Source organism: Microcaecilia unicolor, chromosome 2 (genome assembly GCF_901765095.1).
Source record: "Microcaecilia unicolor chromosome 2, aMicUni1.1, whole genome shotgun sequence".
NCBI lineage: Eukaryota > Metazoa > Chordata > Amphibia > Gymnophiona > Siphonopidae > Microcaecilia > Microcaecilia unicolor.
The window spans coordinates 430,055,687-430,080,157 of NC_044032.1; the positions used below are offsets into that span (position 1 = coordinate 430,055,687).

The window sequence follows — 24,471 nt, forward strand, 5'->3', positions numbered from 1 at the left end:
TTATGCTATATTCTTATTACTTATTTCCAAAGCTTCTTGCATTGGACTTAGGAGGTTTTGGAAATAAGCCCATCAATTATTAAAAGGTGTCTAGAATCATGCTATGGCCTCAGTTGAACTCTCTGCAACCTTTCAATCTCAAAAGGCATTGAAAATTCAACTTGAAGCAAAGAAGAGAGCTTTTGGTCCAGATAAGTGAGCATGTTGATATCTTTGGAAATTTCAGCTACTCTTAGAATTCAAATATTATAGTTTGCTAGCAGGCTTATTTTCAAAAGAGAAGGACACCCATCTTTCGACACAAATCGGGAGATGGACGTCCTTCTCACAGGGTCGCACAAATTGGCATAATCGAAAGCCAATTTTGGGCGTTTTCAACTGCTTTCCATCGCGGGGATGACCAAGTTCTCGGGGGCGTGTCGGAAGCATAGCGAAGGTCGGAACTGGGGCGTGCTTAAAACATGGGTGTCCTCGGCCGATAATGGAAAAAAAAAGGGCATCCCTGACGAGCATTTGGACGACTTTACTTGGTCCATTTTTTTCTTGCGACCAAGTCTCAAAAAGGTGCCCGAACTGACCAGATGACCAGCGGAGGGAATTGGGGATGACCTCCCCTTACTCCCCCAGTGTTCACTAACCCCCTCCCACCCTCAAAAAAACTTTAAAAATATTTTTTGCCAGCCTCTATGCCAGCCTCAAATGTCATACCCAACTCCTTGACAGTAGTATGTAGGTCCCTGGAGCAGTTTTAGTAGGTGCAGTGCACTTCAGGCAGGCGGACCCAGGCCCATCCCCCCTACCTGTTACACTTGTAGTGGTAAATGTGAGCCCTTCAAAACCCACCAGAAATCCACTGTACCCACATGTAGGTGCCCCCCTTCACCCATTTGGGCTATGGTAGTGGTGTACAGTTGTGGGTAGTTGGTTTTGGTGGGCTCAGCACCCAAAGTAAGGGAGCTATGCACCTGGGAGCAATTTGTGAAGTCCACTGCAGTGCCCCCAGAGTGCCCGGTTGGTGTCCTGGCATGTCAGGCGGACCAGTGCACTACGAATGCTGGCTCCTCCCATGACCAAATGGCTTGGATTTGGTTGTTTCTGAGATGGGCGTCCTCGGTTTCCATTATCGCTGAAAACCAGGGATGACCATCTTTAAGGACGACCATCTCTAAGGTCGACATAAATGTTAACATTTGGGCGTCCCCGACCGTATTATCGAAACAACAGAGGGACGCCCATCTTGTTTCGATACTACAGGTTTCCCTGCCCCTTCCCGAGGACTTCCTGCGAGGACGCCCTCAGGAAAACTTGAGTGCCCCATTCGATTATGCCCCTCTGGGTCTTTTTTTTTTAATTAATTTATATTATACAACTCAAACAGAGATGATATGGTAATTTGTAACATTATGTTCAAACAATTAACACTATTAACATTACGTTGAGATTCACTTAACACTTTCGACCATTATAATTAGGAAATACCAAAGTTATGGATCCAAGAGAGGAAATAAAAATAAAATAATATTAATAATACATTTTAACATGCTCAAAACAGGAGTTATTGCTGACCTATTTCCTTCCCCCTAGCTATCATATAGTGTGCTTCTGTTAATTAACAATCACATTCACAGTCATTTCTTCCTTTGAAACTAAAAAATCCTCTAATTGCTTAGGATCAAAGAATTGGTAATTTTTTGACTAAAATAATATTCGACATATACCTGGAAATTTAAGTACAAAATTGGCCCCTAGGGCCAAAGTTCTCTGACGCGTAGCCAAAAAGGCCTTGCGCCTTTTTTGTGTTTCTCTAGATAGATCTGGATACATTCTTATTTTAGAACCTAAGAATAAAGAATCCAAATGTCTAAAGAAAAGTTTCAACACAGCATCTCTATCCATTTCCAAGGCAAATGACACCACTGCAGTAGTTCTCTGGGTAATAAATTCCAATGATGATTCCAAAAAGGATGTTAAGTTCATACCATCTCCTATATGTGGTTGAGAAACACCTTCACTAAATGTAATATTATTCTGAATATACTGCACACGCACTATAGGAGGCAGTGAGTCACTAGGCATCCCTAGAACCTCAACCAGATATTTCTTAACCATATCTACAGCCGATATCAATGGAGACCTTGGGAAATTGGTTAGCCTCGGATTAAGTTTCTTAGATTGATTTTCCAAATATTTCATTTTAAGCATAGTAAAATTTTTCTCTTTAATTGAGGCTTCATTTAATTTCTCCAACTGATATATATTTTCCCCAAGTTGTTTTATTCCAGAGATCTGTTGAGTATTAATTTGTCCTTGGATTAGGACTGCCTCGGACAAAACCTTTATTTCCATATTATTTTTTTATATCAAAGATTGAAGGGAAGAATGTAAATTGAAAGTCAAGTCCCAGAGTGACTCCATTGTCACTATGGCTGGTTTGCTCACTGATCCCAATGAGAGCACAAAGGGGGGGGGGGGGGGGGGGCTTTAATAATCTGGTTTAAATCAGTAATTATTTTTGATGAAAATTTTAAAGTTTGTTCTCCTACCAGATTTCTCTCTTCCACCTCATCTTGCATGGGCAGGTTCCCTCCCTGTTCCTTCGGCTCCTCTTCTGGAAGCCGAGTTACAGACTCCACTTCCATGCTTCCTCCTTCTGGCTGTGGGGGAGCCGCACGCTCGACGGGGCTTAAGGAAACCCGGTCTACACTGCCAGCCGACTCAAGCAAGTCGGCACCAGTAGCGGGGGAAGATGCTTGTCTGGGTCCCGTCGTTACCCTGAAGCGTTCGAGAGTCGATTGCTGAGGAAGGTGAGTCCCGGTAGGAGTTGAGGGAATTACCCTTACTTTTCCTCTCCTTTCCCCCCATTTCTCACAGGGCTCAGGAATCCTTCACAGCCCTGACTCCAAGAACGTCTCTGGGCGTCCGCTGCAGGAACTCACTTAAACGCCATCTTGGATCTGCCCGAGACTCCCCCTCTATGTCTTTTAAGTCCCATTTAAGTACATTTAGCTCACTGGACTTTGAATTGAATACCACAACTTTAGAATCCATATTGTCCAGCCATGCTTCTGACAGTTCCCATCTGTTCTGAAGTAAAGCCATTATAAAGACCAAGGATTCTACTTCCATGTTAATTTGCTTAGTTGCATCATGGTGTTCTACAAACCTAGCTTTCATAGAGACAACTTGTTTAACATAGAATCAAGCCTCTATCTCTCTTCCATGCTGGAAGACGGAGTGGGCTGTCATTGCAATGACATGAGAAATATCAACAATAATATGACAAAGAGAGGGAACCAAGTACAGAAAAAGACCAAGCAAAAAAAACAGCACAAAGGGCCTTTAAAAACAAAATGGAACACAGTTCTTTCATTAAAAAATCCTTTAATAGTGAACTTTGATTGAAGAAAGACCAAATCCCCCTGATAGTCAGCGCTATTTAACTGGCCAGAACAACTGCTGACCAGTTAAAAAGTGCTTAAGCAGTGATCTGCCGATATTCAGCAGGGGATTACCGGCTATCCCCTGCTGGATATCCCCAGTTAGCGGCTAGCAGATAGTTGCTTATATCGTCCGATATAACTGGCTATCTGATGACTTTTAGAGCCAGTTTAGTGGCTATATTTGGCCGCATGAAGACATGGGATATCTTTGGCCGTTTTAAAGATAATTGGCTAAGTCTGAAAATGGACTTAGCCGGTTATCTTTAAACAGGCCAAAAATAAACTGGATATTCAATGCTGGTCACCACAAATGGCCTGGCACTGAATATCCAGGCTCAGCCCCGATCGCGGGAGTTAGCCGGTCTAACTCCCTCCGGTCTGAATATCGGCTTTAATGTTTGGAAAAAAAGATGCACTATTTTCCCAAAAGTGCGCCATTGTGCACAAACATTGCACATGTGCATGGCGGTCAGGAAAAAAGTGCATACTATTTCAGAAAGTATGCCTTTTTTTCCAAACAGTGCACCCTCTTTCAAAGCGGGTGCGCTCGACAACTGTGCTCCCGAGACAAAAAATAATAGCCAACAAAAACAACTGAAATAAACAGTCCGAGAAACAAAACAACAAAACAACAAAACAAACATTTCCAGGCTGCCCATTCCTAGCCAGCAGCCATCTTTTCCAGCCTTGGAGGATCCAGTTTGGATCTTTTAATCTCTGATCCGAATGAATAAGTAGAATCTGGTTTAGAGGGCTTGTTGGTAGCCATTATTGCAGAGTCTGGTGAGGATTCTGCCATTTTCTGCTTAGTTAAACTCATATAGTATTCAATTTAGTGTAAGCCTTAAGTAGCTCCACATTCATGCTTCCATTCATTTCAGGCTCAAGAATGTTCCCCTTCATATTCAAGTGAACAAACATGATGAACTGCAGTGCAGTACAACCATTTGATTCATCTGCGTGGTTCTGATGTTGTGCACATTGGCAGATGTTATTAATATGCAGCAGTAGGAGCCCTGACTGTTTGATTTTACAACCAGCTATGCCAGTTCAATCTGCTGCCACCCAGAGTGAGCTCTTATTGTCATTCTGACTGACAATCAGTTAGAATTTACTTTGCCTTTGAATTCCTACATAGACAGAAGAATCAGTGTGATGAGGAAGTGCTGCCACCATGTACTTATGCCTAATGGGGTGGCATATGCATAAATCTAATCTAATCTAATGCAGCACCTGCATTCTGCCAACTCCCTCTAGAGGTTCAAAGTAGATTATAGTTTAAATTCAAAGCCAAGGCAAACCATGGGAGTTACAAAAAAAATTAAATGATAGTTAAGTATAAAATTAACCTAAATATTTATGGTGAAATAGAGAGTAAAACTGTAATGAATTCCAGAATTCAACTGCTTGGAAATTTATAGCGCTCTCAAGAGGATTCTTAAAATGTATCCTTTTGACTGAAGGGAAATCTTAGTTCCAAGTGGTCTAATTAAACTTGGAAAGGAAAAGAGCTCTATCAAATATTTAGGACTAGTATCCTCAAAAATCTTAAATACATTTCAACCCAATTTGAAAAGAATTCTGACCTGAACTGGTGTAACACTATCCTATTTGTTCAGACCAAAAATCAGTCTTGCTGCAACATTTTCCAGGGTTTCAAGTTTGGTTCTTAATCTAAATGATAGACCAGAGTATAGAGAGTTACAATACACAAGCTGTGAAATAGTGAGTGCCTGAATCGACACTCGAAAATGTTCTTCAGGAAGCAGCGAAAGGACATTGCAAAGTTGATATAATTTGAAAAAAAACCTTTATGAACAATTGAATTGACCTGAGGTTCACAGGATAGAGTTATATCCAAGATAATACCCACTACCTTGCAGGAACTTTCAACAGTAAATGAAAGTTCATCTGGTAACTGAATATTTTCAGGAACTGAATTACAAAAATTACTCAACCACAATAGTCTAGTTTTAGCAGCTTTTAGGCTTAACCCATGATTTTTACTCCATCTCTTTACCACATCAATATTATTATTAATCAAAGAGGTGGTATCGGATAGATTTTTTGTTGCTGGAACAAAAAGCAGCATATCATCAGCATAGAAATAAAAGTGTACACTCGAACCTGAGAAATCATCACTAAAAGAAGACATATAAATGTTGAAAAGAATGGTAGAAAGTGGAGAACCTTAGAGTAACCTACAATGTGATTTCTAACTAAATGGAAAACAATTGTTTATTTTTACCATATAATGACGATTACAGAGAAATTACTTGAGGCATTTCAGTACATAGGCAGTAATGCCTAGATAGCCCAACTTAAATAAGAGAATCTCATGAATAAATATATCAAAAATAGCAATGAGGTCAAACTAATAATATTGAATCAACACCCTGAGCCAAAGAAAATTTTGCATCTGACACTAAATCAATCAATAGAGATTCCATGCTGTGAAAAAATTTGAAATCAAACTGAGTCCGACTCATATAATTTTGATCATTCAAGAAATCTGAAAACAGATTTGCCACTATTGCCTCTTATAATTTAGCTAGACTAGTGATAGGTATATAGTTGTTGGGTTGATGTAAATCGAGATCCTTATTTTTGGGGATAGGTGATAAAACAATATCACCCAAATCAGAAGGGAATGAACCAATTTGTAATAGCTCATTAATACATAAAGTTATCCAATCAAGCACTAGCAAGGGGAAATCGATCATCCATTGTGTACCAGCATGCACATAACTCAACCAGGCTGAAAACATTACCACAAGATATACAGAAAATCTCAGCCTTCCCTCAAACCACATTACAATCCAGTTGCATGCAGCTGCACATCTGTTACCATCACTACTGGTACAAAAAGTAAGTCCTGGAGAGGAAGATACTGTACAGGCTCTCCACTGTTAGACCCAAGCTTTGCCTTCACCAACTCCTGCAGCTATGGTAGTGTTTACTTGTGTTTTCCACTGCAGAGCCCCCTAGGGTGCCTGGTTGGTGTCCTGGCATGTGAGGGGGACCAGTGCACTATGAATGCTGGCTCCTCCCACGGCCAAAAGGCTTGAATTTGGTCGTTTTTGAGATGGGCGCCCTCGGTTTCCATTATTGGCAAAAACCAAGGTCGTCCATCTCTAAGGTCAACCATCTCAACATTTAGGTCGACCATCTCTTAGGTCGACCTAAATGTTGAGATTTGGGTGTCCCTGACCATATTATTGAAACGAAAGATGGACACCCATCTTGTTTTGATAATACAGGATGCCACGCCCCTTCGTGGGGACGTCCTCAGAGATGGGCGCCCTTAGAGATGGGCGTCCCCATTCAAAAATGCCCCTCCACATGTGTCAAATGCCACTTGGCATGCGTCCATTATGCATGCCAGAAAAAATACATATTTTTCAGATGTGAGTAGCAGACGCAGGCCAAAATTCAAATTACTGCAAGGGCCACACGATAAGTGGGCGGTAACTTCAATTTGGTGCGCGTTCGGCCTGCATAGGCACCTATATGGCTTAGTAAAAGGGGCCCTGTGTGATTATAGCTATTACTACAGGATAGGGAAGGGCTGAGATAGCAAACATTGTCCTGGAATAAAAAGCAACATTTTAACTTAGCCAGCTCAATATTTGAGTAAGGTCAAAATGTTTCAGGCAACATACTATGCCAAAATATGAATGTTTTTCTGTACTTAGTGGTCGCTGCAAGGATATATGAGTTAATTCAGTTTTCCTTAAGAAATATTAAGTGCCCCTTTTACAAAGGCACACTAGCATTTTTAGAGTGTACGTTAAATATGTGTGTGCTTAATGCTAGAGGCACCTATATATTCCTATGGGCATCACTAGCCTTTAGCACATGCTAATCATTAGTGCACGCTAAAAACACTAGCGTGCCTTTGTAGACCCCCTAAATGATTTTAATCAAAAGCATAGTGACCCAGAAATACGCCTTGTGTGGCATGCCCCCAAGAACTCCTGCCCACTGCATCACAGTTGAGCAAGGGAGGCCAATGGACATGGCACAATTTTGGTGCCTCTGCCTTCTTTGCGCCCTATGCGTCCACACCAGCCACAGATAGATAGCTATAACTCTGACTCTAATTAAATGGCAAAATTACAGAGAATCCCTTGAAGGCAGAAACCATTGAGTAAAGAGAAGGTTGCACTTTTTTTTATATGGTACTATGAAACGTTATTGCTGGGGGGGGGGGGTAGAGGTGGCTTTTTCATAGTTGAAAAAAAATGTAGAGTGTCACAAAGCATCTAGCCACCTGCCTGGAGTTACCCCGTGGCCACTTAGAGGGTCTATCCCCAGCACAGCTCTTCCTGCACCTGCCGCTTCTGCTTTACACTAGCACCCTCCTCCCACCGACTGGGTCATAACTGCCTCTGGGTGAATCTGCCGCTCTAAATTATCCCCAGTGATTTCTAGGTTACTGAAGGCCACACTCCCAGAGGTCCCACAGCTCCCAGAAAGCAGTCACTGACCCAATACACAAACCACCAGGATTCTTTATCAATCCAGACAAACAGGGTGAACAATTATGTTTATTCTCTTAAAAATATTGAACAGTAATTTTAAATATAAATGAAGATCTTATTCCTCCAATGACACAAGCTTTCTACATTCCTATAAAGACTGAAAAGAACTTGCAAGTACAAGTAAATATCCAGCCCCTAGATGTTTCGGAATTTTTAGAAGCATCTGACTCAGAACAAGTAACACCATCTACTTTAATAGTGACTTTTGTATTACTCACAGACAAGATCTGGATACTTAAAAAAAATTTTCAAGTTAGAGAAAAAATGTTTAAAGGATTATTAGTTCGAGTATTTCCAGACCTGGCCCGAGAGACACAAAAGCGTAGACAGAAATTTCTACAAATGAAACAAGAAACACTTCAACTTGGGGCAACTTTTTATTTAAAATATCCCTGCAAGTGTTTGGTGTCATATCAATCTGTAAAGTATGTATATTTTGACCCTTCGCAACTGTCCTTATTTATAACATCACATAATAAGAAATAACTCTCTTAAGGATATAATATAACTAGCTTGTATATGCTTACGTCTTGATCTAATGAATGATTAGTATTTCTTTTTCCTTTTTATCTCCTTTGTTTGATTTGGACTCCCAAATTGTGGACTGTTATGATGCTAATAAGGGATTTCAATCTGTATGTGTTTAATTTCCTAAAGAGATATTGTTTGTATTCGCATTATTTTCTTGTCAAGTGATTTAACTTGTAACTATATAAATATAATTATAAATAAATAAATAAATAAAAAATATTGAACAGTGGAACAAAATAGAGCAAATAGGCAAACAATAATAGGTAACTGAAATATGAATCAACTACAACACTAACCAAACACTTGCACATTGATTAGACAGTACCTGGGAAGATCAGGACATATAATTCACCGAGCCTCAGCAAAGAGTTCTGTTTCTCTTTCTTCCTGGCTAAGACTGAAGCAACAGTCAGCATCTGCTGGGTAATTTTCAAAACTCCAGGCCAATCAGAGCCCAGAACAGTCAAGTTTCAATAAAAAGTCGTTATATCACTACAGACACTTCCTAGTATCTGTGTGCCAAATAAAGGGGGTCTTTTACTAAAGCTTAGCTTGAGTTATCTGCAGCAGGGCCCATAGGAATAAAATGGGCCCTTCTCTAGATAACTCGAGCTAAGCTTTAGTAAAAGACCCCCAAAGAAAGGTCAGTCCTCTGTAACAGCTTAAAGCATAAACATGCACCATCTGCTGGCCAAACAGGAGAAATACACTTCAGAACATAATGCAGGAAAATATCCAATACATTTTCATGCTTAAAACACACTGTTTCTTCACAGTAACCCAGAGGGAAATATTGTATGGCCACCATTTGTATAATCAACCAGCTGTCATATTTTCGAACATTAAAAAAAACAAACAGAGAAAAGGTAGCTCATGTACCATTGTTACAGCGGTTCCCAGGGCAGCACATGTCATCTCTGTGACAACGCTTCTTTTTCCTCCTACACATCACACAGGAAGAACGACCATGGTGAGGATTGTAGCAATATCTTCCGACTTCACATTCCTTATCGTTGCTGCAAGGATAGATCTAGTGGGCCAGAAAAGAAGAAAGCACAACATCAGTCTTGCAAAAAGAAAAGAAACCTACAGCTATAACAGCAAGCAGAGCAAACAATAAAAACACATTTTCAGGACCCTTGCCCTGAAGGAAGAAGTATTAGGCCAGGATTTTTTGTAGCTCCAGCTTACAATGGTTGGCTCCCCTGTAATACTGAAAGTCTTTGAAAGCTAGCATCGTGTGCAGTTATTTGCACACTGATATCCACTTTGTATCCTTCCAGCCACATCATCCTAACTCACCCTGGAATTATATCTCTCCTCTTTCATAGGGTGAGAATGTTCAAAATAAAGGCAGATATCAAACAAATAGGTACAAATATGTTCCAGTGTATCTTAATAAATCCTATGAATACTTAATTAGAATTTCTGTGCACAATTGTGTAAGCGTATTCTATAAAGTGATACGTGTAAACTCTAAGATGCAGATCTGAAAAAAGGGCACGGCCATAGGAGGGGCATGGGTGGGTCATGGGCATTCCTAGATTTTATGGGCATTCTTAGATTTTACGCAAACTGTTATAGAATATGCCCATTCTGTGCGTAATTTAGGCATCAGCATTCATATCAGGTTTTCATTGGCGTAAACGGCTGTGATAAAAATATAGTCGCAGAAAATGGCTGTTGGGTGTATTCTATAAATTATGTCTAGATTTAAGTGTATTCTATAAACTGCTTCTAAATTTAGGTGCGGTTTAGAGAAAACACCTAGGCATATTTTCTTTTGGCGCTAATTTTTTAGGCGTGATATATAGAATCTAGCTCTATGTGTGTATGTGCACCCTTGTAATGCCTATAGTGATAGTATCTGCAATCATGCCTGATCTAATTTATAAAAGCCACTGTAAACATGAATATTGACACTTACATATGAAAATGACTTTATATTATTACTTCCTATATGTGCATTCCATATTTTAGGAAGGCAATATACATATATCTGAGAATTTTTAACTGTCAGAATTTACAGCTGATTAGTTCTTTCATAACCTCCAGTTGTCTTGTCTTTTGGACCTAAAGCTTGAATAAGTGCACATCTCTAATATTCCAAATGTTCTCCCTAATTAGATTGTCTGTTATATATAGGCTTGCAAAATCTGCCATATAGGAGCAGAAATGTTGGCACATACATATCGATGTTGTGAAATCACCCCATATATACATTGTAACATAGTAAATGACGGCAGATAAAGACCTGTACGGTCCATCCAGTCTGCCGAACAAGATAAACTCATTTTACATGGTATGTGATAATTTATGTGTATACCCAAGTTTGATTTGTCCTTGCCTTTCTCAGGGCACAGACCGTAGAAGTCTGCCCAGCACTGTTCTTGTAAAGTACTGAAGCTAATATCGAAGCCCCTTAAAATTAACTCTCCAGCCCATCCCTATCTATTCAGTCACGATCAGGGCGTAGACCGTAGAAGTCTGCTCAGCTCCCATTTTGTTTCCAATTACCAGCGTCGCCACCTAATCTCCATGGAACCATTCCTTCTAAACAGGATTCCTTTGTGTTGATCCCTTATATGCTCCTATATGCTATCCCTTATCGCCCTAATTCTCTAAAAGCCACCAAAAACTGCACTTGCAAATTTGGGCATGCGCCCAATTTGCGCATGCAATTTAATTGAATTGAATGAGCCAATTAGGGTCTATAATTGGATCTTTAACAAGCCATTATTGGCACTAATTGAACTCAATAAATATGTATTCGCATAAATTTAGGCATGTGATCCGCAACTAAATTTTACATGTGTCCCAGAAAAGGGCATGTGAAAATGGGAGGGTCATGGGCTTTTCAGGGTGAAGCGTGGGCATAGATTCCAGCAACATGTGCAATTATAAAATACGGGCATCCCATATGTAAATTTAGGTGGGAGCATTTGCACCATATTTTCATTGGTGCAAATGGATGCATCTAAATTTACACGTGACCCCTGTTCTTAAGTGCTAGTCTATAAACCGTGCCTAACTTTAGGTGCAGCTTACAGAATAGTGCTTAAGCGGGGGAGTTTTGGCGCTGATTTTTTTTCAGCATGATTCATAGAATTCATCCCTATATTAAAATAATTCACTTGTGGCACTCTCTTTTTTTGAATATTAACATTTCAGAATTGGTCCTGAAATTCTGCTCTATGTGGCACCATTTCTACATATTGTATTAATAGCTTTCTGCTTGCTGATCCCTTTATAAAACACTTGCCAGTTTGACATGGGCAGACCAAAATGTTTGTTCTGCTACATGCAAAATGTATGCAAAGTTATGCTCAGAATGGGGAAAAATCTTTAACAGTCAATAATCAGCTGGCGGCGGTCAACAGATTTTAAACACTGACTGACACAAGCATAGTCAGGCCCCACTATTCAATGCCAAGCTCTGTCCGGTCACTGGTATTGAATATCAGTGGCTGGGACCCAAATAAGACAGTGATAGAAGTCCTGGCTAAATATCAGCTGGGACCCATATAAATCCTGTGTCCATGTCCCCCCTTTCACCTTCTCGAAAAGTAAAGACCACCCCTCCTAAATTCTCATGGAAAAAAAGAGACCCCCTCCTATCCCATCAGAGCATTACCTCTGGTGGGTTCCCACCCATACGGAAACAGTAACTTACCCCACAGAAGGAAGGAACTGGCAGAGGGAAGGCTCCGATGCCAGCCACAGCAGTATGACTTAATCGCTGCTGGCACCAGGGAAGAGGTTAGTTTAAAGGATCCAGGAGGGAGGGAGAGATACTGAATTCGAGGTGGGGAGAAGCAGAGAGATGTTGTCTGGACTCAGGAGGGGGGCCCCTGTCATCCCTGCCTAAGACTGACCCAAAACAATTGTTTCAGCTCACAGCAGCAGGACACAGAAGGTCACACAGCAGTAGCGGCATGAGTAAAAATGTCAGGGCAGGCCTTTTTGTCGGGGGCTCATTTGTCAGAAGCCAAATTGTGGGCAAACCCTTTTGTCAAGGGCTATATTGTTGGGGGCTTTTTGTTGGAGCTATTTTGTGTTCGGGCTGATTTATTGGGGCATTTTTGTCCGGGTACTGCACATAGGCCTTTTTAGAAAGATGCATGAATGCCCACGTTACCTTTATGAAACAGGCTATAAGAATCACCTTTTCCAACTTTGACATATGTGTCCTTTATAAAATTATCACCCCCCACATGAATTATATACATATTTTGTATGTGCAGGCATCCAATTGGAGGTACAATAATACACATTTAAAAATAGAATACATCCCTCTCCTGGATACCTCTTTTAACCCTGTTAAAAAGATATGCAATAATGTGTCTTTTAACCATAAGGAGGAGGATATATTTTATTCAAATACTTTACTTGATTTAGAAGTCCTTTTACTAAGCTGCTGCAAAACCTGGCCTTAGTGTGCCTTTCCCTATGAGGAAAGGCTGAGAAGGTTAGGGCTGTTCAGCTTGGAGAAAAGGCGGCTGAGGGGCAATATGATAGAAGTCTACAAGTTAATGAGCGGAATAGAGCAGACAGATGTGAAGTGTTTGTTTACACTTTCAAACAACAACAAAACCAGGGGACACAAGATGAAGCTAGAATATGGTAGATTTAAAACAAATAGGAGAAAGTTTTTCTTTACTCAGCATGTAGTTAGACTGGAACTCGTTGACGGAGAATGTAGTGACAGCAGCTGGTCTTACGGAATTTAAAGGGGGTTTGGACAGATTCCTGAGGAAAAAGTTCATTGAACATTATTAAGAATTAAGTTTTTTTTTTTTTTTTTTTTTGGGGGGGGGGGGGTTGCTGGGTTCTGGAAGCCTGGATTGGCCACTGTCGGAGACAGGATGCTGGGCTTCATGGACCCTTGGTCTTTTCCCAGCATGATTCATAAGTACATGGCAGTGCTTATGTACTTATGCACGTTGTTGTTTTTTTTCCCCCACATTCTAAGGTCATTTTTTATCATAGCAGTAAAATGGCCATTAAAAAAATTACTGTGTGAGCACTTACTGACACCTATTTTGTAGATGGTAAGGGCTCATACGGTAATCCTGTGCTATTCAGTTAGCACACGGTAAAACGCATGTACTACCTGACTAGCGCAGGAACACCCATTCTCTGTCACCTGACATGCCCCCTCCACAAAAAAATTACAAAAAATTTTAGCACCCAGATTAGCGCATACTAAATTGGCAGTCACAGCAGGATGCATGGGCACATCCTGCAGTAAGCCATTTTAAGCTAAGTTAGGTGCACATTAGCACCTAACGCAGTTTAGTAAAAGCACCTCTAGCATAGAAAACTGTCCTCGAGTTGCTTCTGGCATGCATTTAATAATTTCAACATATCAAACATTTCCTGAAAGAAAACTGTAAATCAGACATGTGTAAAGTGTTTCTTTTTTTTTAATCTAAAAGAAAATATCACAGGCAATATCTCTGAATGAGTCTTTAATAGGACATGACAATTTAGATTATATCAGATCGGAAATGTGAAGTAAGTTATAGTTTATGCATACACAGGTTAATAGTAATTCACTTTTAAATGAAACAAAGAAAGATTAGCTAAATAGATGTGAACTTCTTGATGGAAACATTTCCTGCTAGTCAGAAACATATCTATCCACTTGGGATATCAAATACCATGTACACATAGCTCTTAGTATTATTTTGTCTATTATTTGATCTCAGACTAATCAGATGTCTCAAGAACAGCCTTATTAATTTTGACAGAAAGTGTATGATGAGCAAAAGGAGCAGTACAGCAGAAGCAAAAGAAAAGGAAGACGCATAAATATGCCACACGCTAACCTAATATTCAGTGGGACTGCCCAGCATACAATGGGCCTCTTTTACAAAACCACACTAGTGATTCCCACGTGGCAATGCTAACAAAGCCCATTCAAAGTTTTGTCAGCATTGCCGCGCCGGGATTGCTTGCGGTTTGGTAAAAGAGGTCCAAAGTTAAGCGTCAGTAGTGGAGCTTAATGTCATTCATATGTTCAATGGAACTGTTTAATTACCATTGCTGAATATGTGTCTGATAGGTGAGCATGCTGGCACCTACCTGTTTAAAGTTAGTCCTGTTATATATATATACTAGACTTTGAGCCCGTAAAAACGGGCTATTATAGGAAGGGGGGGTTGAAAGGCCCGCCCCCACCGCCGAGTTCGCCGCTGCCCCTCCCCCTCCGAGTTCGCGCCCCCCCACCGAGCCGTCACCACCCACCTTCCACCCGGCCGGGCCCTCGCTCCGCTATTGAAACAGCGAGGGTCCAGGAACGCAGCACTGAGCTCTGCTGAGCTGCCGACGTCGGCCTTCGTTCTTCTTCTCTGCCTGTCCTGCCCTCATGTGACGTAACGTCGTCGAGGGCGGGACAGAGGCAGAGAAGAAGAAGGAAGGGCGATGTCGGCAGCTCAGCAGAGCTCAGTGCTGCGTTCCCGGACCCTCGCTGTTTCAATAGTGGAGCGAGGGCCCGACCAGGTAGAAGGTGGGTGGCGGCGGCGACTCGGGTGGGGGGAGCGTTAGACGGCGGTGTCCCTCCCTCAGCAATGCGCAGTACAGACCCTCTGTGTTCCGCCCCCCATCATCACGTATTGATGTGGGGGCGGGGCAGAGAAGGTCTCTACTGCGCATTTGCGAGTGAGTACGGTCACTCGCCGTTTATATGTTTGATACACACACACACTCATAAGTGGCAATATTCTAGCGTGTATATGTTGCTAGTCATTTATACACATGCTTGGTACCTATATGATGGCATCCATTTTATAGAATTACTCCCAAAGAAGGTACCACAATTTAGGCACCATATACATCCATGAATAAGCAGAATGCTAGAGTATATGTATCTGTACACATATGTTCTTCAATGCCAATATTCCAGCTATGTTCTATTCTATAAAATGTTGCCTAACTTCAATGGTACATAGTGTGAAGGTGGGTGTACACATGGGTGGAGTTTGGGCGGAGAGCAGGGGGGGGGCACTTACCTGTGTAAATTATAGAATACAATAATGTATGCATTTTGTTATCAACTGAGTTGCGAGCATTTATACCAGCTCTTTGGATGGTGTCAATGATTGTGTCTACGATATATGCACATATCTATCCTTTTATTTATTTATTTATTAGGTTTTATTTACCGCCTTTTTGAAGGAATTCACTCAAGGCAGTGTACAGTAAGAATAAATCAAACATAAGCAATAAACACAACACTAAAAATATTCAAATAGCAATACAAAGTATGGCATAGTATACTATATACAATATCAACACAATATGTAATTGAAACATTTTACACTAGTATTCTGTAAAGGAAAGTAGGCTCCTACTTTTCCTTATAGACTAGGCTCCAAATAGGTGCCTTCTTGATGCCTAAATGTAGGTGCCCCTTTATAAAATTGCCCTCATAGTGCAACAGGGCCTGACAGCAATGTGACATGATAGGGCTCATGGTGGAAATCCAATAAGGCTTAGCAGGAAAAGAATTTACAGTATCAAATCACTTCCACACGACCCCTCCCGTACAACATTCTACTGAAGAGAACACCAGAATGCAAGAATCTTGCATAGAGTTGTGATTATTTTTCATTATTTAAGAGGTTATAGGCTCAGGAGTAATCTGAGGAAATAGTTTTTCACAGAAAGGGCGGTGGATGCGTGGAATCGCCTCCCGGTGGAGGTGGCGGAGAAAAGGACTGTGTCTGATTTTAAGAAAGTGTGGGAGAGGCATATGGGATCTGTTAAGGAAAGGAGGAGACCGTGATTTGCTGTGGATGAGCAGACTGGATGGGCCATTTGGCTCTTATCTGCCGTTATGTTTCTACTATGTCCTTTATTTTGCATTTGTTCATCTTAACATCTGTTTCCCATATAGTACCAACATTAGGGTTACATGAAAAGCATATTTTAATTATACTGCTACAAGATATTATTGTGGATAAATGTCATGCTTATATTTATTGTCTGCATTATTTATGGAACATATAAGTATTGTAATAATGCCCATGTGTTTCAAATACAAGAATCACAACCAGACACTCCTTACAATGAAATAACACAATTAAAAAGTCTAGAGAAAAAAATGCAGACTGAAGCAAATGTGGTAAATTAATCCAACCTAATTCAAAATATTAGATTCTATGAATTCCAGAACTAATCTGACCAAGTTAAAAAATATAAATAGTCAATGTTTTGAATCACTGGCTATGAAATATGAAGTAAACAACATTAAAAAGTGCTTTAGAGAATAAATCAGAATCCATGTAATTATAGTCACAGTTCATGAAAGAAGTTTGAGCTATGATGAGGAGTGGATGTGTCGAATATAACCTGGAATCGCTCCAAGAAGTCGCAAATGATACAGTCCCACTGAATCTCACCAGAGTTAGGAAAATTCATCTCAACTTAGATTTGATCATTCTGACCATAGTCAGAAATATTGGGGGAAACAATCAGGTTTTATTCACATAGAACTAAGTTCTGTAAATGGTGTCCAAATTTTGGCATAAAAAAAATAAGAGCTAAGTGCTCTTCTATAAACAGTGCAAGGATCCACGCCCAACATTAGGAGCAAGGATTTTGTGCATAAATTAAATATAAATCTATCATATACTATAGCACAAATTCTAGGAATGCCCATGATCTGCCCATGCCCCTCTCATGGCTATAACACTTTTTCAGATGCACATGGAAAACTTATATGGGCAACTTTATACAACATCGACTAGGAAAATGCACATGTAACTTCTAATTTGTTGCCAATTAGCACCAATAATTAATTGTTAGCGCCTGATTATTGGTAAGAATTGGCTTGTTTAATTAAATTGTACACACAAATATGTATGTACAGTTTTAAGCACCACATATAGAATTTGGGGGATATACCTGACATGATCACAGAGGGTTTGTTTCACCCATTCTGAGGCTGCAAAGGAAGCTGAGGCAGATGGCCATTTAGACAACCTGGTGATTACCTCTTTTATACAAACTACTGTAAAATTCAACAAATGAGCACAGAAAGTCTTTCAGCTGTGGCAAGTGACTGATGCGGACATGGGAGCTTTATTTATTTATTTATTCATGGTATTTATTGCTGTTTTTCCCTGCAGAATCTATAATGCTCTCAGCAGTCACAAAAATCATAAACACGTCATAAAAAACAAAATTTACAATGCAACATAAAAACAAAACCTAAAAAAAAACCCACAATACACCATAAAACATAATAGTGAAACATTTTGTGTAATTAAAACTAACTAAGGCTGAAAAACACAACATACATTATGTCATCAAAATTAAATTGTAAGCTTGAGAAACCAAAATTATCTTCACTTTCTTTCAGAAGATAGCTAGATCAGTAACTTCTCTAATATCTGTGAATGGTACATTCCAAAAAGCTGGCACAACTTCTGTGTAAAAACTTGCAGAATTTCTTTGATATGAGGGATCACAAGACTGTACTGGTTGAGCCAACTTAAACGTAGAGACACTAACTGATGCCATTCCATGGACTGCTTTAGATGTCATCATCATTAATTTATACTGAAACCAACAGGTAATGGGGGAGCCAATGTACCTCCACAAGACCAGGTGTAATCACCCGGATTCTCTATTGTGTGACTTAAATTGTACGCAGAAATCTGGTCGTATTCTGGATTTGCACGTGCAATTTAATTAGCAAACAAGCCAATCAGCGCTAATAATTGCCAATTACCAAGCAATTATTGACACTAATTGGCATTAATTAGAATTTACACACACAACTGTCTAAGCATATTCTGTAACGTTAAGCGCGTAAATTCTAAGGTACATAGTTGGAAAAGGGGCATGACCAAAGTTATGGAATGGGCGGGTCATGGGTGTTTCTAAAAACTATGCGCATTGTTAGAGTTCACCTTGTCCACTCCTAATTTAGGCTTAGGCATTTACACCAAGTTTTACTTCGTGTAACTGCCCGTGACTAAATTTAGTCACTTGGATGGATGCTAGGCATATTCTATAAACTGCGCCTAAATTTAGGTGTACTTTATAGAATATGCCTAGACATATTTCTTTCAGCGTTGATTTTTTAGGCATGATATATATAATCTAGCCCGATTCATTTAAAGTGCAATATATCTGGTACAAGTGTAGTGGCCGAGTATTGCACAAACTGTAAAGCTGTAAGTGAAGCCATCAGAAGCAGATCATACAAAACTATTCAAGGTTGTTAAAACACGTGCGGACTCAAATATTGCAGGAAGACCTTAGGAAACTGCATCCAAATGGCAGATGAAGTTTAATGTGGACAAATGCAAGGTGATGCACATTGGAAAGAATAATCCGAATCAGTTACCTGACACTAGAATCCACCTTGGGGGTCAGCACTCAAGAAAATTCTACGTGTTGTTGAAGATAATATGCTGAAATCATCTGCTCAGTGTACAGTGGTGGCCAAAAAAGCAAACAGGATGCTAGGAATAATTAGGAAAGGGATGGTGAATAAGACCGAAAATACTATAATGCCTCTGTATAGCTCCATGATGCAACCACACCTAGAGTATTGCATTCAGTTCTGGTCGCCATCCAGCTTATTTTCGAAAGAGAAAGATGCCCATATTTCGACCCAAATTGGGAGATGGGAGCCTTTCTCCCGTGGGCGCCCAAATCGGTATAATCGAAAACCGATTTTGGGCGTCTCCAACTGCAATCTGTCATGGGAACGGACAAAGTTGATGGGGGCGTGGTCCTCCCACCCAAAAAAAAGAACTTTAAAACCTTTTTTTTTCGAGCCTGTATGCCAGCCTCAAATGTCATACCCAGCTCCATCACAGCAGTATGCAGGTCACTAGAGCAGTTGTTAGTGGGTGCAGTGGACTTCAGGCAGGTGGACCCAGGCCCATCCCCCCCCACCTGTTACACTTGTGCTGGTAAATGGGAGTGCTCAAAACCGCCCCCAAAACCCACTGTACCCACATCTAGGTGCCCCCCTTCAGCCCTAAGTGCTATGGTAATGGTGAAGAGTTGTGGGCAGTGGGTTTTGGGGGGGATTTGGGGGGCTCAGCACCCAAGGGAAGGGAGCTATGGACTTGGGAGGTATTTTATTTTTTAATTATTACAAGTTCCCCCTAGGGTGCCCGGTTGGTGTCCTGGCATGTGAGGGGGACCAGTGCACTACGAATCCTGGCCCCTCCCACAACCAAATGCCTTGGATTTGTTCGTTTTTGAGCTGGGCGCCTTCGGTTTTCATTATCGCTGAAAAACAATACCACCCAGCTCAAATCCGCACAAATCCGATGCATTTGCCTGGCACAAACCGTATTATCGAAAAAAAGATGGACGCCCATTTTTTTTCGAAAATACGTTCTGTCCCGCCCCTTCACGTACCCATTCTCTGAGATAGACGCCCATGGAGATGGGCATTCGATTATGCCTCTCCATATCAGGACGTCAGACTCAGAAACAGAATGAAGCCTTGCGCCGGAAGAAGAGGACCTCGGCTGGCGGGGTTGGGGTCCCCCACCAGCAAAGGTAGCCCACGGCGGGGGAGGGTTGGCAGTGGGAGGGGGGTCGAGAGGGTCGTAAGCAGGGGGTCCAAGGCCAAATCTACGGGGGCCCAGGCCCCCGTGGCCCCACGTAGGTACACCACTGATGCTAAGGAGTGCTAAGCTTGTATTCTATAATGGCAGAGTTGGTCACCAAATGTGTTATAAAATACTAGTGCAAGTCCACAGTTACATGCCAGACTTTAGACGTAACCACTTACAACATGTCTATGGTTTGTGTAAATACTGGTGCCTAAAATTAGCAGCTGGGCGTGTAAATGTAGCTAGTCAATAAAGCATACACTGAAATGGTCATAACACCCATGACTGCCCATGCTTCTCCCATGGAAGCATCCCCTTTGCAGTTACATGCTAGAACACTTAGGCGTCAGGTTATCGAATAGCACCTAATAGGGGCAGCCCAAGGCAATATACCCCCCGAGGCAGGGATGAATTGCTGCCCCTGCCCCCGCCCGCCTCCACCAGTTTGGCATCTCTCCCCTTCCCTTCTCAGCCCCCCGCCCCATGTTTACCTTCATGTTTTATTTTCCAAAATGCAGCAGCGGCAGCGATTCCCATTGGCTGCTGTGCTCTACTGCATCCCGCCTCAGAGGTGGGCAGCAGAAGGGAGAAGAGGCCAGTGCCGGCGGCAGGGCAGCCTATGGGAATAGTTGCCGCTGCTATTTCCACCTTTTGGAAAAAAAATAAGGTAAATATGGGGAAGAGGATTGAAGAGGAAAGGGGAGAGTGCCGCTCCATGGACAGTGTCGCCTCAGGCCCCCGCCTCAGCTGGCCTAATGGTAGGGTCACCACTGGCACCAAAGGACACTGTGGCACCTAACCGTTTTTTCAGCCCCGTTAATTCTCACTGCCGTGCCAAAATTTGCGCCTAACTAGAGGCACCATTTATAGACTTTCACCCTTAATGTGTGAATTAGTGCGTGTTAGCCGGTACCTCACGAGCAGAGGCCAACTGAAACTGCTTCTTTTAGTTTTGGGCTGAAACCGAAACTGCTACTGAAACTGTCTAAACACTTTTGGCTGAAACTGAAACTGCAACCATAACTTATTGCCTGGTTTCCATCAAAGCTGAAACCGAAACTGGTTTGGTTGTGTGAATGTGAACCAATGAAGCCCACTGGGGGTTGTCAGAGCTTGGAGTCAACAGCCCTCTGCTAAACCAACAGGAGAGATTATTACCCTCCAGTCCCCAAACTGCAAGCACAGGCTGACAACTGAGAGCGCCATTTTAATGAGGACCTCTCAACAAGTCACTGCACATGTAATTAAATATCCTCTGTGACAGGAACTTTGTGAGAATGTCTTTTAAAAAAACTCATGATTACCAGCTTTTTATGCTTACCCAAACTGTGCATAAGTAACAAGAGAAAGTAGCATTGAAATGTTTCCCATTCTATATTTTGTTATAAAACTGATTAAGGACAAACATGGTATGGTATAGATTCTTAACAAAATAAGGTAAAGTAGTCCAGACACTGCTCTATACTGTGGATATTATACCAGCCTGATGCACAATCCAGAATATCAAAAGTCCAGTGATGTTACTAAATGCAGGGACTATATGTTCTGAAAAATTACAATCAAAAGCAATACATTTCTCAAATTATTTTCTAACATATAAACTTCATTTCATTGTAACATTATAAGCTGGCCAATACTTGTGCTTGAAAACGATCACTGCATCCTTTTTCATAGAATCTAGCTTCTGCATGCCACAAGTTTGATTAAAACGCTACATCTTCATCATACCCAACAGAGCCTGGAAATTCTTTAGAGTCACTCAAATAATATCCAAGCCAGAATATATATAATAATTTAAATAATGACAGACCATATTTTACCTCCAAGCAAAATAGCCTTCACACACATGGAATTCAGCTGATGACAACTGAAACTAAAAGCCATAGTGCTTTTACAATGGCTGACCTTATGCCACAGTTAGAATGACAATTGATGTCATATCTCCACAGAGGTTAATGCCTAAGGAGCTTACCACCCCAAATTTACAGACTTAAATTCCTGCTAAACTTTTCTATTAAAAGTATATAATCGGAGCACTCTACTATATAAACTATTGTGCAACATCATAACTGCATTATTTACACCTGCAGTACAAAAAAAAGAAAAGAATACAAAGTGTAGCCTCCTCCCAGGATTACCTTACAATCCCTGGTGGTCTAGGGGAATAGTCAGGGCAGGAGTAATCTCCAGTCGCTCTTGACCATGTTAGCTGTACTCTCGGCAGTCTAGTAAGATTTAGGTTTACCATATTTTGTCCCCCCAAAAGGAGGACACATGCCTCACCCCGCCCCTTCATGACCCGCCCCACCCCCTTTCACATCCCGCCCGCCCCCTTCCATGCCCTCGCTCCGCCCCCTGTCACATTTTCCCCTCCCCCTGTCACACACCCCGTCACTCCCCCTCCCCGTCACCCCCCTCCCCTCCCCTTACTACTACCCTGGTGGTCTAGTGACCTCTTCAGGGCAGGAAAGAGCCCCCTCTTTCCTGCCCGGAGCGCTGCCCTGCATGCATCCTTCCTGTTCGTGATCTCGGTGCCGATTCAAAATGGCTGCCGAGAGTTGAAGTCTCGCGAGATCACTTCAACTCTCGGCGGCCATTTTGAATCAGCGCCAAGATCACAAACAGGAAGGATGCATGCAGGGCAGCGCTCCGGGCAGGAAAGAGGGGGCTCTTTCCTGCCTCGAAGGCGGAAGAGGTCACTAGACCACCAGGGCAGTAGTAAGTAAGGGGAGGGGAGGCTAGCAATCTGCCCGTTTGTCCGGATTTTTGGACAAACGGGCAGGCTGGTGGGTGGGCCGTCCTATCCGGACAAACGGGCAGATTGGCAAAACCCGTCCGGTTGACCAGACATGTCCTAAAAAAAGAAGACATGTCCGGGTAAATCTGGACATATGATAACCCTAGTAAGATTGCTACTAGAGGTCATGACAGCCATTTTGAGAGCACAGCCAGCATGGGCAGGAACAACTGGGAACCATTCCTGTCCTGACTAAAGCTCTAGACCACCAGGGATTGTAAGACAGGCCTGAGGGAGGACCATCTATAGGTGGGTGAGGGGGGGGAGAGAAGCAACTCCTATTCGGAGGGGAGGAGGCGGAAGGGAGACAAACAGGACAAAGCACAATTTTCGACTTCCACCAAAAACACACAGTCAGTTTTGGCTGAAACCTAAACCATGGCTATAGCCTTTCAGCCAAATCTGAAACCGGGCAGAAAACGGATCTTGAGTCAGTTTCGGCACATTAACTGAAACCAAAACTGAAATTTGGTCAATCTCTACTCACAAGCATGCCAACTGTCATGGTGGTTTTGCAGTTAATGCCTGCTAAATCGTATGTTAAATTCTTTTTGTATTAGGGAGGAGGAACCAGGAGGCACATGGGTGGAAAACGGGTGTGGATAGCATATTGCAGCTGGTGTGGAAAACATAACATTTGATGTTGATTGTGCTGTTAGTGCAGGATTACTTAGCGCCTCCTCAATAGGAGGCTTTTAGTATCTACTCTAAATGCGAGAAGTGGTAATGCACAGTAATAAAGAATTCAGCATGGTAATTGCAGAGGATGTGTTGGGCAGGCCCCCAACAATTAGTGTGCAGCCTTTGAACTTAAGCATGTTAATTTTTGGTGTTAAGGTACGTTACGTGCAAAAATGTAGTGCGCTATTTGATGGTAGGTTTCCAAATAATGAACAATTAATATCAATATAATCTCGAAAAATGTGTGGAGAAAAAAAGCTCTCAGTCAAGAAAAACTCATAGGTTTAAGACGTTTCACAAAGCACAGCTGGAGCTTCTCTATCATCAGGCAGAAAAAATCTCCACCCAAATTATCAAAACGGAAAAAATCATTAACACATTTGCAAACCAAACCACCACAGTAACAGAGGTAATGCAAAGGTCCTCACTTCAGAATAAAAATATATCAACTTATATAATGACTGCAAAGTCCCGAAATACCATTGTGTAATGTTTTAACGTAGTCCACAAAACATTTCTTTTTTATGGTTGAACCTCCTTTTGTCCTAACAGAGGCCTCTGTTTCGCACTTGCTGTGAGCATTTTTTACCACACGTTTTTCGAGGTTATATTGATATTTATTGTTCATTATTTTGGAAACCTTCCATCATGAGCTGTATGAATGTTTGTTATTTCCATCAAAAACAACTCCCAGATGCTTCACCTCATTCAATACAACAGACTTTACCTCATAGGTCAAATGTCCTGGTGATACTAATAACACGTCTTTTTTTTTTTTTCTTAAATTAATCACCAACCCATGGCTTTTAAGCCAATTCATCATTACCTAAGAAGAAGCAGCACTATGAGTTCCATTTATCCTATCCATAAGAGAAAGCAGGCTGTAC

At 41.5% G+C, this 24,471-nt stretch overlaps 1 protein-coding gene across 1 annotated transcript in view; it reads right to left on the reverse strand.

The window, feature by feature from the left end:
- Positions 1 to 24,471, reverse strand: part of DKK2 (dickkopf WNT signaling pathway inhibitor 2) — a 126,545-nt gene that overhangs the window by 18,942 nt on the left and 83,132 nt on the right. The window contains exon 2 of the mRNA XM_030192518.1: positions 9,395 to 9,545. Within this exon, the coding sequence (XP_030048378.1) occupies positions 9,395 to 9,545 (151 nt within the window). The remainder of the gene's footprint in view (positions 1 to 9,394; positions 9,546 to 24,471) is intronic.